General features: G+C 48.6%; 1 protein-coding gene across 1 annotated transcript in view; it reads right to left on the bottom strand.

Annotated features, from left to right (window-relative positions):
* LOC141155582 (uncharacterized) overlaps positions 1-13,275 on the bottom strand; it is a 232,326-nt gene that overhangs the window by 145,075 nt on the left and 73,976 nt on the right. The window contains exons 5-6 of the mRNA XM_073642452.1: positions 2,480-2,524; positions 1,653-1,697 (exon numbers count right to left, since the gene is read on the bottom strand). Of these exons, the coding sequence (XP_073498553.1) occupies positions 1,653-1,697; positions 2,480-2,524 (90 nt within the window). The remainder of the gene's footprint in view (positions 1-1,652; positions 1,698-2,479; positions 2,525-13,275) is intronic.

Raw genomic sequence — 13,275 nt, 5'->3', positions numbered from 1 at the left:
TGTACTTGTCAGTTTTCAATGCTTGTGTTAGTTGTGTCTTCGGAGCAATTTGTCAGCTTTTGGACACCTTTGAAGGTGTTTTCTATGTGTTTCTATGTGTTTTTGTTTGCCTGCCATTGGTTTTAACGGTGTTCGAAGGTGTTCGACGAACAGTTCGGCGAACATACGGGTGTTCAACGAACCGAACCGAACTCGAACACTACTGGGGAGGCTCAGCACTAGTCATGATTCCACCACTATAAAATGGAGGTAGTAGAGTAAAATTACTTGAAGAAAGAGAAATGTAATAGATAAAATAGATCTCTTCAGCAACCTGGGGGGGGGACACAGGCACTCACTGGCAGTTAACATATTACAAGAACGACATCTTTGTTATTAACAAAGTATCTTCGACAACAGGAAACATCAAAAGAATCAATGCTTTAAGTCAATATAATTGATATTTCTTTCCTATTGATGTTGTATTTCGAGTTTTCAGAGCCCTATACATACTAGCTGGTCCTGCCAAATTCAGCAAATTTGGCCGGCTTTAATCAATTGTGTATGAAGTATAGCAAGACGACTCACTCGGCTGCAGTTGGAAGTAGACACTGGAACGGTTTCATCTGCAGGTTTATTGTGTAAGCATAAAGCACTGCAGACTTCAGCAAAAATAAACTCAGCCTTGCTGGCATAATGGTAAAACAAAAGACAAATGGTAACACAGTCCATATGTGTACGGGTTCGCCTGCACCAATTTGCAGCACCTTCAACTCCTCCTGAACTGAAGTTACACAGCTTGGAGACTTGTCTCTCCAGACTCATCAAAAAAGGGGAAAAAAAACAGGACTGAGCATTTAAACTTGCTCAGCCACACCCTGAGGTGGAGGTATTGTGAATGACTTTCCTCCCGTCTCTATGTCATTCACCCAAAACCACTCCCTTCACAATGGTGAGTTAAATCGCCAACATATAACATGCTGAAGAATAGTTGTAAGTTCAGTTCTCTAAGGCTAGTAGCCGTAGCGAAACATACCTCCCCTCACATATAACACCAGTGACTCTGTCACAGAGGGCTTTAAAAGGGTTGTTCGGGACTTTAACATTGATAGCCTATCCTTAGGATAGGTTATCTGATCACTGGGGGTACGACACATGGCACCCCCGCCTATCAGCTGTTCTCAGTGTTGGCCAAAACAGCTAAGTTACGGAGATGCACAGCTCACCTCCATCAATGGAATAGTGGCCACAGCTGAGTAATGCACATCTATCCTTTATTAGATTTAATAGGGAGGATGTGCAGTACCTGGCCCCGACCACTATGCAGTCATCAAAGCTGTAAAGTGCAGCTCTGAAGCTGAGCAGCTCCGGCTGCCACCAACACCGGGAACGGCTAATTGGCGGGGGCTCCAGGAGTCTCACCCTCCCCCTGATAAGACATTGATGACCTACACTAAGGGTAGGCCATTAATGTTAAAGTCCCAGACAACCCCCTTAAGTTACACTTTTCGGTAAATTTACTAAAGCACATTTTTAAATGTTATATCACAGAACAATATCCAACTCTAACATAAAACATTTGGTATCTCTGTAAAAGAAACAACTTGTACAACAGAGAATTTTATAAAAGTAAATTTACGAAATTCTATTAAAGCTGATAATAAGAAACGTACGAGTGGTCTTGCGTGGAGTTGTTGTAGTTGGTGATGTTGTAGTAGCTGCAAAAAAAATATCACATATTTATTTCATGAGCTGTAACCATTATATAATATACTGTTACAATCAAAAAATAACCTAAATTACTGTACTTTATTAACAGTTTTAGAATATCCAACTCTCCCGTGGTATCATGGAATTTGGTCCTTTTCAACTTCTACCAACATTTTATATGTTTCTAAGAGTTATAAATATATACACAGATATATCTACTAATATATATACAAATGTAGATATATATATTCATATGTACCCTCAACATAAATATTGGAACGCCCAACACCAAAAAGGAAAAGTCTTGGAATTATGGAAATCAGACAATGGAGACGGTACTGTTCTGTAAATGTTGAAAAATAAAAACATTTCCAAAATAAAAACAACATTTCCTCGCACTTCCAGGCTCGGCTGCTGTCACTGAGGTTATTATCGTCTTAGGAAGGTTCTGCCACTGAATGCACTCGGGAAATCATCAAGATCAAGAGCTGTCAGGTCCTGTGTAATCACCGACCAATGACGTCCCCGATGTGCTCGATGGTAGACAAGTCCAGAGACGCTGCAGCCATGGGAGCAGGGTTAGGCCATGCAGGAGGCTCAGGATAAAACATAGTTGTTTCCAATAAGGAACCACCATCTCGGGATTAAATTCAAATTTGGGCATCACAAAGTGGCTGATGGCTTCCTTTTAACAGCGTTCAAACCATTTATATCAGGCTACATTAGTTAGCACATTATTCTGAAATTAAATTTACTACATTTCTTTTACAGCTGAGATTAAGTAACTTACATGTGGTGTGACGTGACATTTTTGTGGTCGGAGATGGTGTAGTAGCTGCGAGGAAAAAAGTGATTTTGAAAAGTTATTAAGATATTATTTAAAAACAAGTATAGTTGACTACTGACAGTGGGCTCCACTTTCCTGGTCTCCTCCTGCACATTCCGGAAACAGTCACTTGCACACTGCAGCTCACTTTTGGGTACCTCTAGAGTGCATGCTATCTGACAGTCTCTTATAGGGCACGCTAAAGGATATTTAAAATCCCCAATCACTTTTTGCCTAAGATAATAAGTGGTGGAAAAGCTTGGGGAAGTGAATTATAAGATTCATCAACCAGGAAGATGTAAAAAATACCAGGTCTATTACGTCAATCTCATCAAGCCATGGCAAGTGTGCCAGTGTCACTGGTTTTATATGTGAGGGGAGGTATGTGTCACTTAGATACGAGGGTCTGCCCGTCCTCAAACGGTGACTATGAGTGTTACATGATCAGTTAGCTATACTGAAACTGCTTCCTGACTCTGATTAGATGTCTGTTCAGACAGATCCAACAAGTATATATAACCGTACATGGCAGGATTCTGCGGGATTGATAGAGACAAAAGAGAAAGTCGTAACTGCATATATTATAGAGCAGGAAGCAGGACCATCAAAAGAATATCTAATTTATGGGACTGGATATTTGCAGATGTTGGAGTCAGGGGAAGAGCACCGTAAACTTCTACAGCGTTGGGTTTTTACAAAGCAGAAGGAACAATTCATAAACTCAAACTACATAACTCAGGAGAAAGAGGAGACAGTAGAACAATATTTTGCTCGTTTGCAGATGACTTAAATGGACCTGGTAATTTCTTAGCTTGGGAAATTCTGTTGGCTTGGGGGGAGAAATGGGGGAGGAGGAAAGCAGAAGCCCCCACTCCCTCTGCAGAAAGCTGTGAATGATCGCTTTTCACCCTTGGACTTTGGCAACCAGTATCCAGAATTGCTACCATTATAATTTTAATTCTACTGATCCTATCTCAATGATTAAATTGACTCTTCCTGAAGACAGAACTTTAGATTTCTTAATAGATACTGGGGCAGACAAGTCTGTTATGCATATTCCTATGAGAGACATAGAGTAATATTCCAAAACCAAAAGTAATAATAATCAAAATTTATTTAAATCATAAATGACAAAAACGGGCCATAAACAGACTAAAAATCAATAAGGAGACTGGTATTGAGGTGCTAGGCACACAGACTAGTATTGGTTGGGCAAGGTATAGTCACGGATAAATTACTGTGGGACTCCATTAATACCATGTGGAACTCAAACACTATTGCAATACCCTCCTCATCTAACATAAGTCAGTAATATATATATATATATATATATATATATATATATATATGTATATATATATATATATATATATATACAGTGCCTACAAGTAGTATTCAACCCCCTGCAGATTTAGCTGGTTGACACATGCGGAATTAACTTGGCATTGTGACATTTGTACTGTAGATCAGCCTGGAAGTTGGAAATGTGACGCGCCCCCTGGGCCATATTCTTTAGGGGAATACCCGGAGCCGGATCAGATGGGGGTTGTAGTCTCCGAGTGGCTGTGACCCGGTCCGTGCCCAGGGTGTCAAGCTCAGTGTGTGGCAGTCCTTACTGATGTTACTAAAGTTCTTTATGTCGACTACGCCACCCGTTGAATTGCGGTCACTACGGCCGCCGCTGCAGCAGGGTCCGCTGAGGCTGATGGTGTTGGTGCAGCTTAGGTAGTATAACCCCCAACGGGAGGGGTATAGCCTCAGGGGGTCAGGTGCAGAGGATGGTGGTTGTGGAAGTGCAGGGATGATGGTAATGAGAGTCAGAGTCGGGTTGTGCAGTTCAGGGTTCTTTACTTACTGCAGATGTTCCGGTCACTCCGGCCTTGAGTGACCACCCGAGCCGTGCTGCGTCCACCAGGTCCTGGACTCGGCCAACCCCCAAGTAGTTCTGGAGCGTGGTTCTGAGCTCCCGTTCTGTCCTGTCCTCGTCTCTGGCCTTCCCCACCAGGGATCCACCTAAGTCCGGCTCCCTCGGGCCTTCTGTTGGTAAAACCCTTGGCTCTGGGTTCCCTGACCCTACGCGTGGTCTGCCTTCCGGGTGGATATGGTGGGTGGCCGTGGCAGATTCTGCCCACGGCCTCCGGTCTCTGGCTGAGGTATGCTGTAGCCCCCACCAGTTTGGGATCCGGTACCCTGTTGCCAACTCTTCACCCTGTGATTGTATTTGGGCTCTCAGAGTTCCTTCTTTCTCCCCCTCTGGGTCTTTCTTTCTCCTCTCTCACTCTTGCTCTGGGGCTGCTCTGCTCCTCTGCTCTCTTCCACTGCTCTGCAAAGACTTCTCACAGACTGACTGACTGACTGTGGCTGACTGACTGACTGACCCTGATCTAAGATGGTTCCCACCTTATATACTCCCTCTATGTGTGAGCTCAGGTGACCAGCACCCAATGAGCTCCTAGCTTTACCCAGACTGCTCCCCCTATCTGCCCCTACACTACTGGGATGCTCCACCCCCCTCCCACTCCAGCCAGGAACAGACACTGTCGTACCTGCACATTTCTAAGTGGGAGTACCGTTGGTCTGTTCCTCGGAAATGGGATGTGTGTAGTGCATGCAGCTAACTGAGCTCAGTTCCACACTCCATCCTTACCCGGGAGTGGAATATCACACCTCTGGCCTGAGGTGCAATACCCCTGTAGCAGCCGAATCCTCAGGGTGCTACATTCCCCCCTGGTAAATCACAGCACGTCCTCGGGCTGTAAGATATAAACAACATCCAAAACATACAATTTTTTCCATAAACATAAACATATAAAACATATAAAACATCATATATATCAGCATAAACTTTTCATATAAACTTTTCATAAAAATATTCTTGTCTTCTGGTACCTCCGGTCACGATGCAACTTGTGACCGGGTAAAGTGCGACAGTCTCCTGAAGAAAAACAGTTTCCTATAAAACCAGTAGGGGGCGCTTTAGGAAGCGCAACTATATACAAGGGGATATGGCCGCTCTCAGTCCTCGGCCAGGTATTAGGGAGGATTGACCGCTCTCAGTCCTCGGTCAGTGGGAATAGGGACACACGGGATTCAGTTCAATTTTTGGCTGGTCCCAACGGGGACTATATTTTAACTAGAACAGTTCTTATACCCTGACGGGTAACTTTATACAGTCTCTTCACTACCGTACTCAACGACGGCGTCCTCCTGCTCTTTCTTTGTGGACAGTTTCAGTTTCAGACCCGTCCGGGCACGTATGCTGGGCAAATAGATTTTCACCCAGGTGCGGCACTCTAGATGTTGAGGGCGCGTTGATGGTAGTGGCGCCCGGGTCGACCAGGCCTTGCGACCAGGCTTGGGGCACCTTGAAAGTAAAGGGCACCGTAAGAACGGCGGCGCCCTGTGTTACTTGGCCCTGCGACCAGGCCGGTGGCTCCGCGGAGGTAGGGGGCGCTGTTGGTATTGCAGCGCCCGGGGGTACTAGGCCTTGCGACCAGGCCGATGGTACTTCCTGCTTGGTCACGCTCGGGGTCGAGGCGTGTGACGTCACAGGGGTCGCGGCTCCCGTTTGAGGCCTAGTCTGCGGCGGTGACGTTGCAGCGACGGGCACGGCAGGGGATACTTCGGGCTCTGCGACGGGGAGCTGGGGCAGGCGCGCGGTTTCCCGGCTCGGGGTAGAGACGTCCCCTTTACCTGCCTCCTTTCGTTCGGCTCCCTTCTCGGCGCCGTCTCCGGCCTTCAGTCCTCCTGCGCCATCCTCAGAGGCGGTCTGTCTCCTCGTCTCGGGTGGCGTGCTCCGCTGACGGGTTCTTGTCTGCTGGGCCATCTCACGGCTCCATTCTGCTAACGTCTCTCGCTGCACCCGGGCCATCCTCCGTGCGAGGCCCTCCAGCGCAGTCTGTGCACACTCCCGGTCTCGGGGGAGCTGTGTTAGGATCTCCAGCAGGCCTTCTGGAGTGGCGACCTGCAACAGGCTCCTGACCACTGGGTCGGTGCTGCCTGGAGTAGCGGCCCGCATCAGGCTCCTGACCACTGGGTCGGTGCTGCCTGGCTCTCCCTCCATCTCCGGGGAGGCTCTCTCTGGACTCTCTTCCAGACGTCTTGTCTCCGGGTGCGCTCTCTCCAGACTGCTCCAGGCGACACCCATCTTTGCTCTCTTCTTCTCAGTCCTCCCACTTCGAGGGCGGTCCCGGGGCCACTTGGTGATTGTCAGCTCCAGGGGCAGTTCTTTCACGCTGACAGACACCTCTAGCATCACAGTCTCTGTTGGTGGGGGCGGTTTCCACTTTTGGCGCCATTTTCGGTCCTGGCCCACGATGGGAGGCGGCCTCTTGCCATCCTCTGGTACGCCCATAATCGCGTCCGCTCTGACAAGGCGGGAAACCTTTGGAAATGGCGGGAATCGTCTCCCAGTGGCGGGAAACTCTGCAGATGGCGGGAAAAAGCTGTTAATGGCGGACAACCGGCGGGAATCGATCTGTGATGGAGTCCGATGGCGGGGACCCTCCGGGACCGGCGGGAGACTTCTTTTTGAGGTAAACTTGTTCTTTTCTTCAGGCACGCAGTACCCGGGTGTTGCGGGCACGTAATCCTGCCGACTACGCCAAAGTTGACGCGCCCCCTGGGCCATATTCTTTAGGGGAATACCCGGAGCCGGATCAGATGGGGGTTGTAGTCTCCGAGTGGCTGTGACCCGGTCCGTGCCCAGGGTGTCAAGCTCAGTGTGTGGCAGTCCTTACTGATGTTACTAAAGTTCTTTATGTCGACTACGCCACCCGTTGAATTGCGGTCACTACGGCCGCCGCTGCAGCAGGGTCCGCTGAGGCTGATGGTGTTGGTGCAGCTTAGGTAGTATAACCCCCAACGGCAGGGGTATAGCCTCAGGGGGTCAGGTGCAGAGGATGGTGGTTGTGGAAGTGCAGGGATGATGGTAATGAGAGTCAGAGTCGGGTTGTGCAGTTCAGGGTTCTTTACTTACTGCAGATGTTCCGGTCACTCCGGCCTTGAGTGACCACCCGAGCCGTGCTGCGTCCACCAGGTCCTGGACTCGGCCAACCCCCAAGTAGTTCTGGAGCGTGGTTCTGAGCTCCCGTTCTGTCCTGTCCTCGTCTCTGGCCTTCCCCACCAGGGATCCACCTAAGTCCGGCTCCCTCGGGCCTTCTGTTGGTAAAACCCTTGGCTCTGGATTCCCTGACCCTACGCGTGGTCTGCCTTCCGGGTGGATATGGTGGGTGGCCGTGGCAGATTCTGCCCACGGCCTCCGGTCTCTGGCTGAGGTATGCTGTAGCCCCCACCAGTTTGGGATCCAGTACCCTGTTGCCAACTCTTCACCCTGTGATTGTATTTGGGCTCTCAGAGTTCCTTCTTTCTCCCCCTCTGGGTCTTTCTTTCTCCTCTCTCACTCTTGCTCTGGGGCTGCTCTGCTTCTCTGCTCTCTTCCACTGCTCTGCAAAGACTTCTCACAGACTGACTGACTGACTGTGGCTGACTGACTGACTGACCCTGATCTAAGATGGTTCCCACCTTATATACTCCCTCTATGTGTGAGCTCAGGTGACCAGCACCCAATGAGCTCCTAGCTTTACCCAGACTGCTCCCCCTATCTGCCCCTACACTACTGGGATGCTCCACCCCCCTCCCACTCCAGCCAGGAACAGACACTGTCGTACCTGCACATTTCTAAGTGGGAGTACCGTTGGTCTGTTCCTCGGAAATGGGATGTGTGTAGTGCATGCAGCTAACTGAGCTCAGTTCCACACTCCATCCTTACCCGGGAGTGGAATATCACACCTCTGGCCTGAGGTGCAATACCCCTGTAGCAGCCGAATCCTCAGGGTGCTACAAATGCACTGCAGCAAATTTTTTTTTTTTTTTTTTTTTTTTTTTAAACGTAAAAAGTTAATTCAGAGTGTCATTTATTATTCAACCCCTCAAACCACAAGAATTCTGTTTGGTCCCCCTAAAGTATTAAGAAGTAGTTCAGGCACCAAGAATAATGAGCTTCACATGTGTGGATTAAAGATCTCTTTTGCCAGCCTTTTCTGACTATTTAAGACCCTCCCCAAACTTGTGAACAGCACTCAGACATGGTCAACATGGGAAAGACAAAGGAGCATTCCAAGGCCATCAGAGACAAGATCGTGGAGGGTCACAAGGCTTGCAAGGGGTACAAAACCCTTTCCAAGGAGTTGGGCCTACCTGTCTCCACTGTTGGGAGCATCATCCGTAAGTGGAAGGCTATGGAACTACTGTTAGCCTTCCACGGCCAGGACAGCCTTTGAAAGTGTCCTCCCGTGCCGAGGCCAGGCTTGTCCGAAGAGTCAAGGCTAACCCAAGGACAACAAGGAAGGAGCTCCGGGAAGATCTCATGGCATTGGGGACATTGGTTTCAGTCAATACCATAAGTAACGTACTCCACCGCAATGGTCTCCGTTCCAGACGAGCCCGTAAGGTACCTTTACTTTCAAAGCGTCATGTCAAGGCTCGTCTTCAGTTTGCTCATGATCACTTGGAGGACTTTGAGACAGACTGGTTCAAGGTTCTATGGTCTGATGAGACCAAGATCGAGATCTTTGGTGCCAACCACACACGTGACGTTTGGAGACTGGATGGCACTGCATACGACCCCAAGAATACCATCCCTACAGTCAAGCATGGTGGTGGCAGCATCATGCTGTGGGGCTGTTTCTGCCAAGGGGCCTGGCCATCTGGTCCGCATCCATGGGATGATGGATAGCATGGCCTACCTGGAGATTTTGGCCAAGAACCTCCGCTCCTCCATCAAGGATCTTAAGATGGGTCGTAATTTCATCTTCCAACAAGACAACGACCCAAAGCACACAGCCAAGAAAACCAAGGCCTGGTTCAATAGGGAAAAAGTCAAGGTGTTGGAGTGGCCTAGTCAGTCTCCTGACCTTAACCCAATTGAAAACTTGTGGAAGGAGCTCAAGAATAAAGTCCACATGAGACACCCAAAGAACCTAGATAACTTGGAGAAGATCTGCATGGAGGAGTGGGCCAAGATAACTCCACAGACCTGTGCCGGCCTGATCAGGTCTTATAAAAGACGATTATTAGCTGTAATTGCAAACAAGGGTTATTCCACAAAATATTAAACATAGGGGTTGTATAATAATTGACCCACACTTTTATGTTTAAAATTTAATAAAATTCAACTGAGCAACATAACTTTTTGGTTTGTAAGATTTATGCTTCTGTTCATAAAACCTACTCTCGTTTGCAGTTTGAAGGCTCTAACTTATTTGCATCTTATCAAACCAGCTAAATCTGCAGGGGGTTGAATACTACTTGTAGGCACTGTATATAAATGCCAGCCATGCGTATAACGTAGTAAATGCTATAATTAGGTAAATATTGCACCTTACCCATAAATAACCTTACCCATAAATATTGCACCTTATTCTCTCTGGGTACTTGAGTCCTGACTTCTTCTGCAGCCTCGCAGACCGAATGTGCCCCCAGGCCCCCAACGACTATCTCGAGGTTCCCAGGCCAGCTAAGGGTACTCTTGCAGAGGGACTCTCTGGTGATCCACTGTCCAGGATACTAGGCCCACATCTACCTTAGCAGCCCCTGCAAAATCTGCTGGTTTCTGCTGTACTGCACAACTGCTGACTGTGTTCACTTCCTGCACTTGACACTAGCACTCAGTTCCCCCTCCCTCTACTGGGCTGGCTGTTACAGTTAACCCTACCTAGGCCAAACTGCTGCCCCGAAGGGTTCTAACTTCAGGAATGTACTTTTAACCCTTTTTAGTATCAGGTGCAGACTATCACCTCCACCATTCCTAAATTCCCCACACTTTAATTATGGTCAACCTCCTCGACCATACTAGACAACCAATACAAGTGTAAATTTTCATAACATTGTAACACATGTGACAGAGTCACTGGTGTTATATGTGAGGGGAGGTATGTGTCACTTAGGATGCTTTTCTGTGTGAACTGAGACTTACTGAATTTCTGCCAGCATGTTATATGCTGGGGGTTACCTCTTATAAAGGGTGTGGTTTTATGGGAATGGCATAGAGATGGGAGGGAAGTCATTCCCCATACCTCCATCTCAGAGTATGGCTGAGAAAGCTTTAAATGTTCAGTCCTGTTTTTTTTTCTCTCTGTTGTGATTGGAGAGGCAAGATCTCCAGACTGAACAGCCATAGCTCAGAGAGGAGCTGAAGGCTGGACATAACCTGTGTGAGCAAACCGCACACACGCATATGAACTGTGCTATCATTTATCTTTTGTTTTGTTGGTTTGCCAGTAAGGCCGTGTTTATTTTTGCTGGAGTCTTTATGCCATATAATAAAGCCTGCAGAGAAAACCCAGTTCCTGAGTCTACTTCCGGAAGCAGCCGAGCGAGTCGACCTACCACACACACTACTAAAACATTAAATCGAAGACTGGTCCTGACATTTTCTTCTTGAAGGGACACTGGCCCTTCTAGGTTAAGGGCTCCAGAACAGCAATCAGGACAGTTCAAAGTTGTAACATTCAAAACTTTTCCGAAGTACCGGTTCTTCTTGGTAAGGACCCGGGAAACACAGTGTCCATGTCCATTTTATCAACATGGGCCCATAGGCCAATTCAGCTACATTCTTCTATTTGTTCTAGGGCAGGGTCCTGGAAAATGCATGTCTTAGTGGTAGAGGATATCAATCCTCAAGGCTTGCCTCAGTGCCTCAAATTCCAGCAGAAAAAGGCGCAACAAGAATAAACAAAAAAAAAGCAGCAATAAAACACTCAACTTCGCTGCTTCAGACCTCCTTGGCCTTGAATGTAAAATAACATTCCTTCTAATCACTCTCTAAACGTTCAAATTGAAAACATGGGGCGATCCACCCCCAGCACGGATTTGTAAACTAACATAGACAACGTGGAGCAGGTCCCTGCAAAATTCAGAACTCAAGGTAGGTTAGCCCCTTTTTCACTAGGTTCTTTATCTTCACTTTCCGGGCTTCTTTCCTCTACTTCATAAAAGCAGCCCAAGCTGAGGAGGAAGGTGGGTTCCTCCACTTCCAAATCTGGTCAGGATACTTGCTAGGCTAGGGGTCCTTGTCCGATGACGTGGCGCTCCCACAGCCGACTTGGGTGGAACCATAGCTGGTCACCCTAAACTTTTGGATCATCTGACTGGCCGTGGTCCTGTGATCTTCTATCGATCCTTGACCAATTGAATCAGCCTACTCCACCTGCGCGGACGACGAGCTAGCTGCCTGCGCCTCAACTGGAGATTCAGCCGCACTGCGGCTTTCAGGGAATTCATCCTCTTCTCCCTCAGAGTCTCCCCACTGTTGTTCAGGCAATGTTCCTTCTTCGTGAGGGCCACTGGTCTTTGGCAGTGTCAGGAAACCTTTAGGAGCCTCCCTGGCCCATCTCTGTTGGGCCTCACCTAGAGATTTAGCCGCGCTGTGGCTTTCAGGAAATTCCTCATCCTCTCTCTCAGTCTCCCCACTGTTGTTCAGGTGCTGTTCCTTCTTTGTGGGGGCCACCGGTCTTTGGCATTGTCTGGAAACCTTTGGTGACTTCCCTAGCCCATCTCTGTTGGGCCTCCTGCTTGGCTCTTTTCTGCAAGACTTCCTCATCTCTTTCCAGGACATCTTCCCATTTATAGGGGTGGGGCAGTGCGGCGGCATACCAACCCCGCTGGCATTCACACTTAATGAAATATAAAGCCTCCCCTACCATTGCAAGCTGTGGAGATGTGGGGGCAAGTACTTCTTCTTAGCCACCCTTACCCCCGTCTCGCCACCTTCAGGCCCAGATACGCTCACCGCATCTCCTAGGATCACTGCTGCTCACGTCGGAATTGGGACCAGCCATTATGGAAACCGCTCATCATCCTCTTATGGCAGCATCGTTGCTGTGCCGACTGTACCGGGGGTTTTATCGCCCTCAGCCGAAGGAGTGCCACTGCCCGGAATCTGGCTCCAGCACATAAACCAGAGTTCATGAGCCAAAAGCTCCACGTCCAGTTGGGTCACAGTTGTCCACTGTACCATTGCTGGTGGTAGTGGTGGCAGTTCATAGGCGGCCCCCGTCCCCCAGTGGCTTCAGGCTGCTGCCCCAGGGGTGACGATCTCCATCATTTCTTCTCCATTGCTCACCTCTATTGGGCAATCTGGTTCGCAGTACGGAATCTTTGTTGGAGACTTGCTGCTACACCTCTCTCTCCTCACACGCAAGGCAGATAATGGCACTGGTCGCTTTCTAGTGACACACTTCCTGCAAATCCAACTCCACCTCTCTCTGGGCCGAACCTCTCATTCGACCGCCGTGTTATTCTTAACTTTCTGCGGCTCTGCCTTCAGCCACACCTCTTTTCTTTGCTAGCTGCCACTCACTGGGCAAGGGTTTACTCTGCACCATGCCCTCTTCAGTGTACCTCCCATTCCGGGACAGATCTTGGCTGCTGGGCCCATCCTTCTTTGGGCCAGCATTCGTGTGGGCTGAACACATTTTGACTCTCCCACAATAGGCGGTTCTTCTCCTTCTCTTTACCACCCCTGTCGCCATCTTGGAGTCCATGCTTCTGGCAGCCATCTTGGGCCACATGTCTTCCAGTGCTCTTCCATATGTGCTATAGGTCAGCTCTTCCCCACTTTCTTTGTGCGAGGAGCTCGCATCCTGCCGACTAAGCCAAATGTAAGGTGCCCAAGCGAGATAGTCGTGGGAGAGCTGTAGCCCATGTTTGCTTCGGCACCCTACAGACAAAGTGTGTCCTCGCTCTGGTGTGCTGCTGTG

The sequence above is a fragment of the Phyllobates terribilis genome, unplaced genomic scaffold (genome assembly GCF_046119375.1).
Source record: "Phyllobates terribilis strain yellow unplaced genomic scaffold, ASM4611937v1 Scaffold_7__3_contigs__length_470593459, whole genome shotgun sequence".
In the NCBI taxonomy this organism is placed as follows: domain Eukaryota; kingdom Metazoa; phylum Chordata; class Amphibia; order Anura; family Dendrobatidae; genus Phyllobates; species Phyllobates terribilis.
Note: the sequence above shows the minus strand (reverse complement) of the source record. Positions and strands in the feature narration are given on the sequence as shown.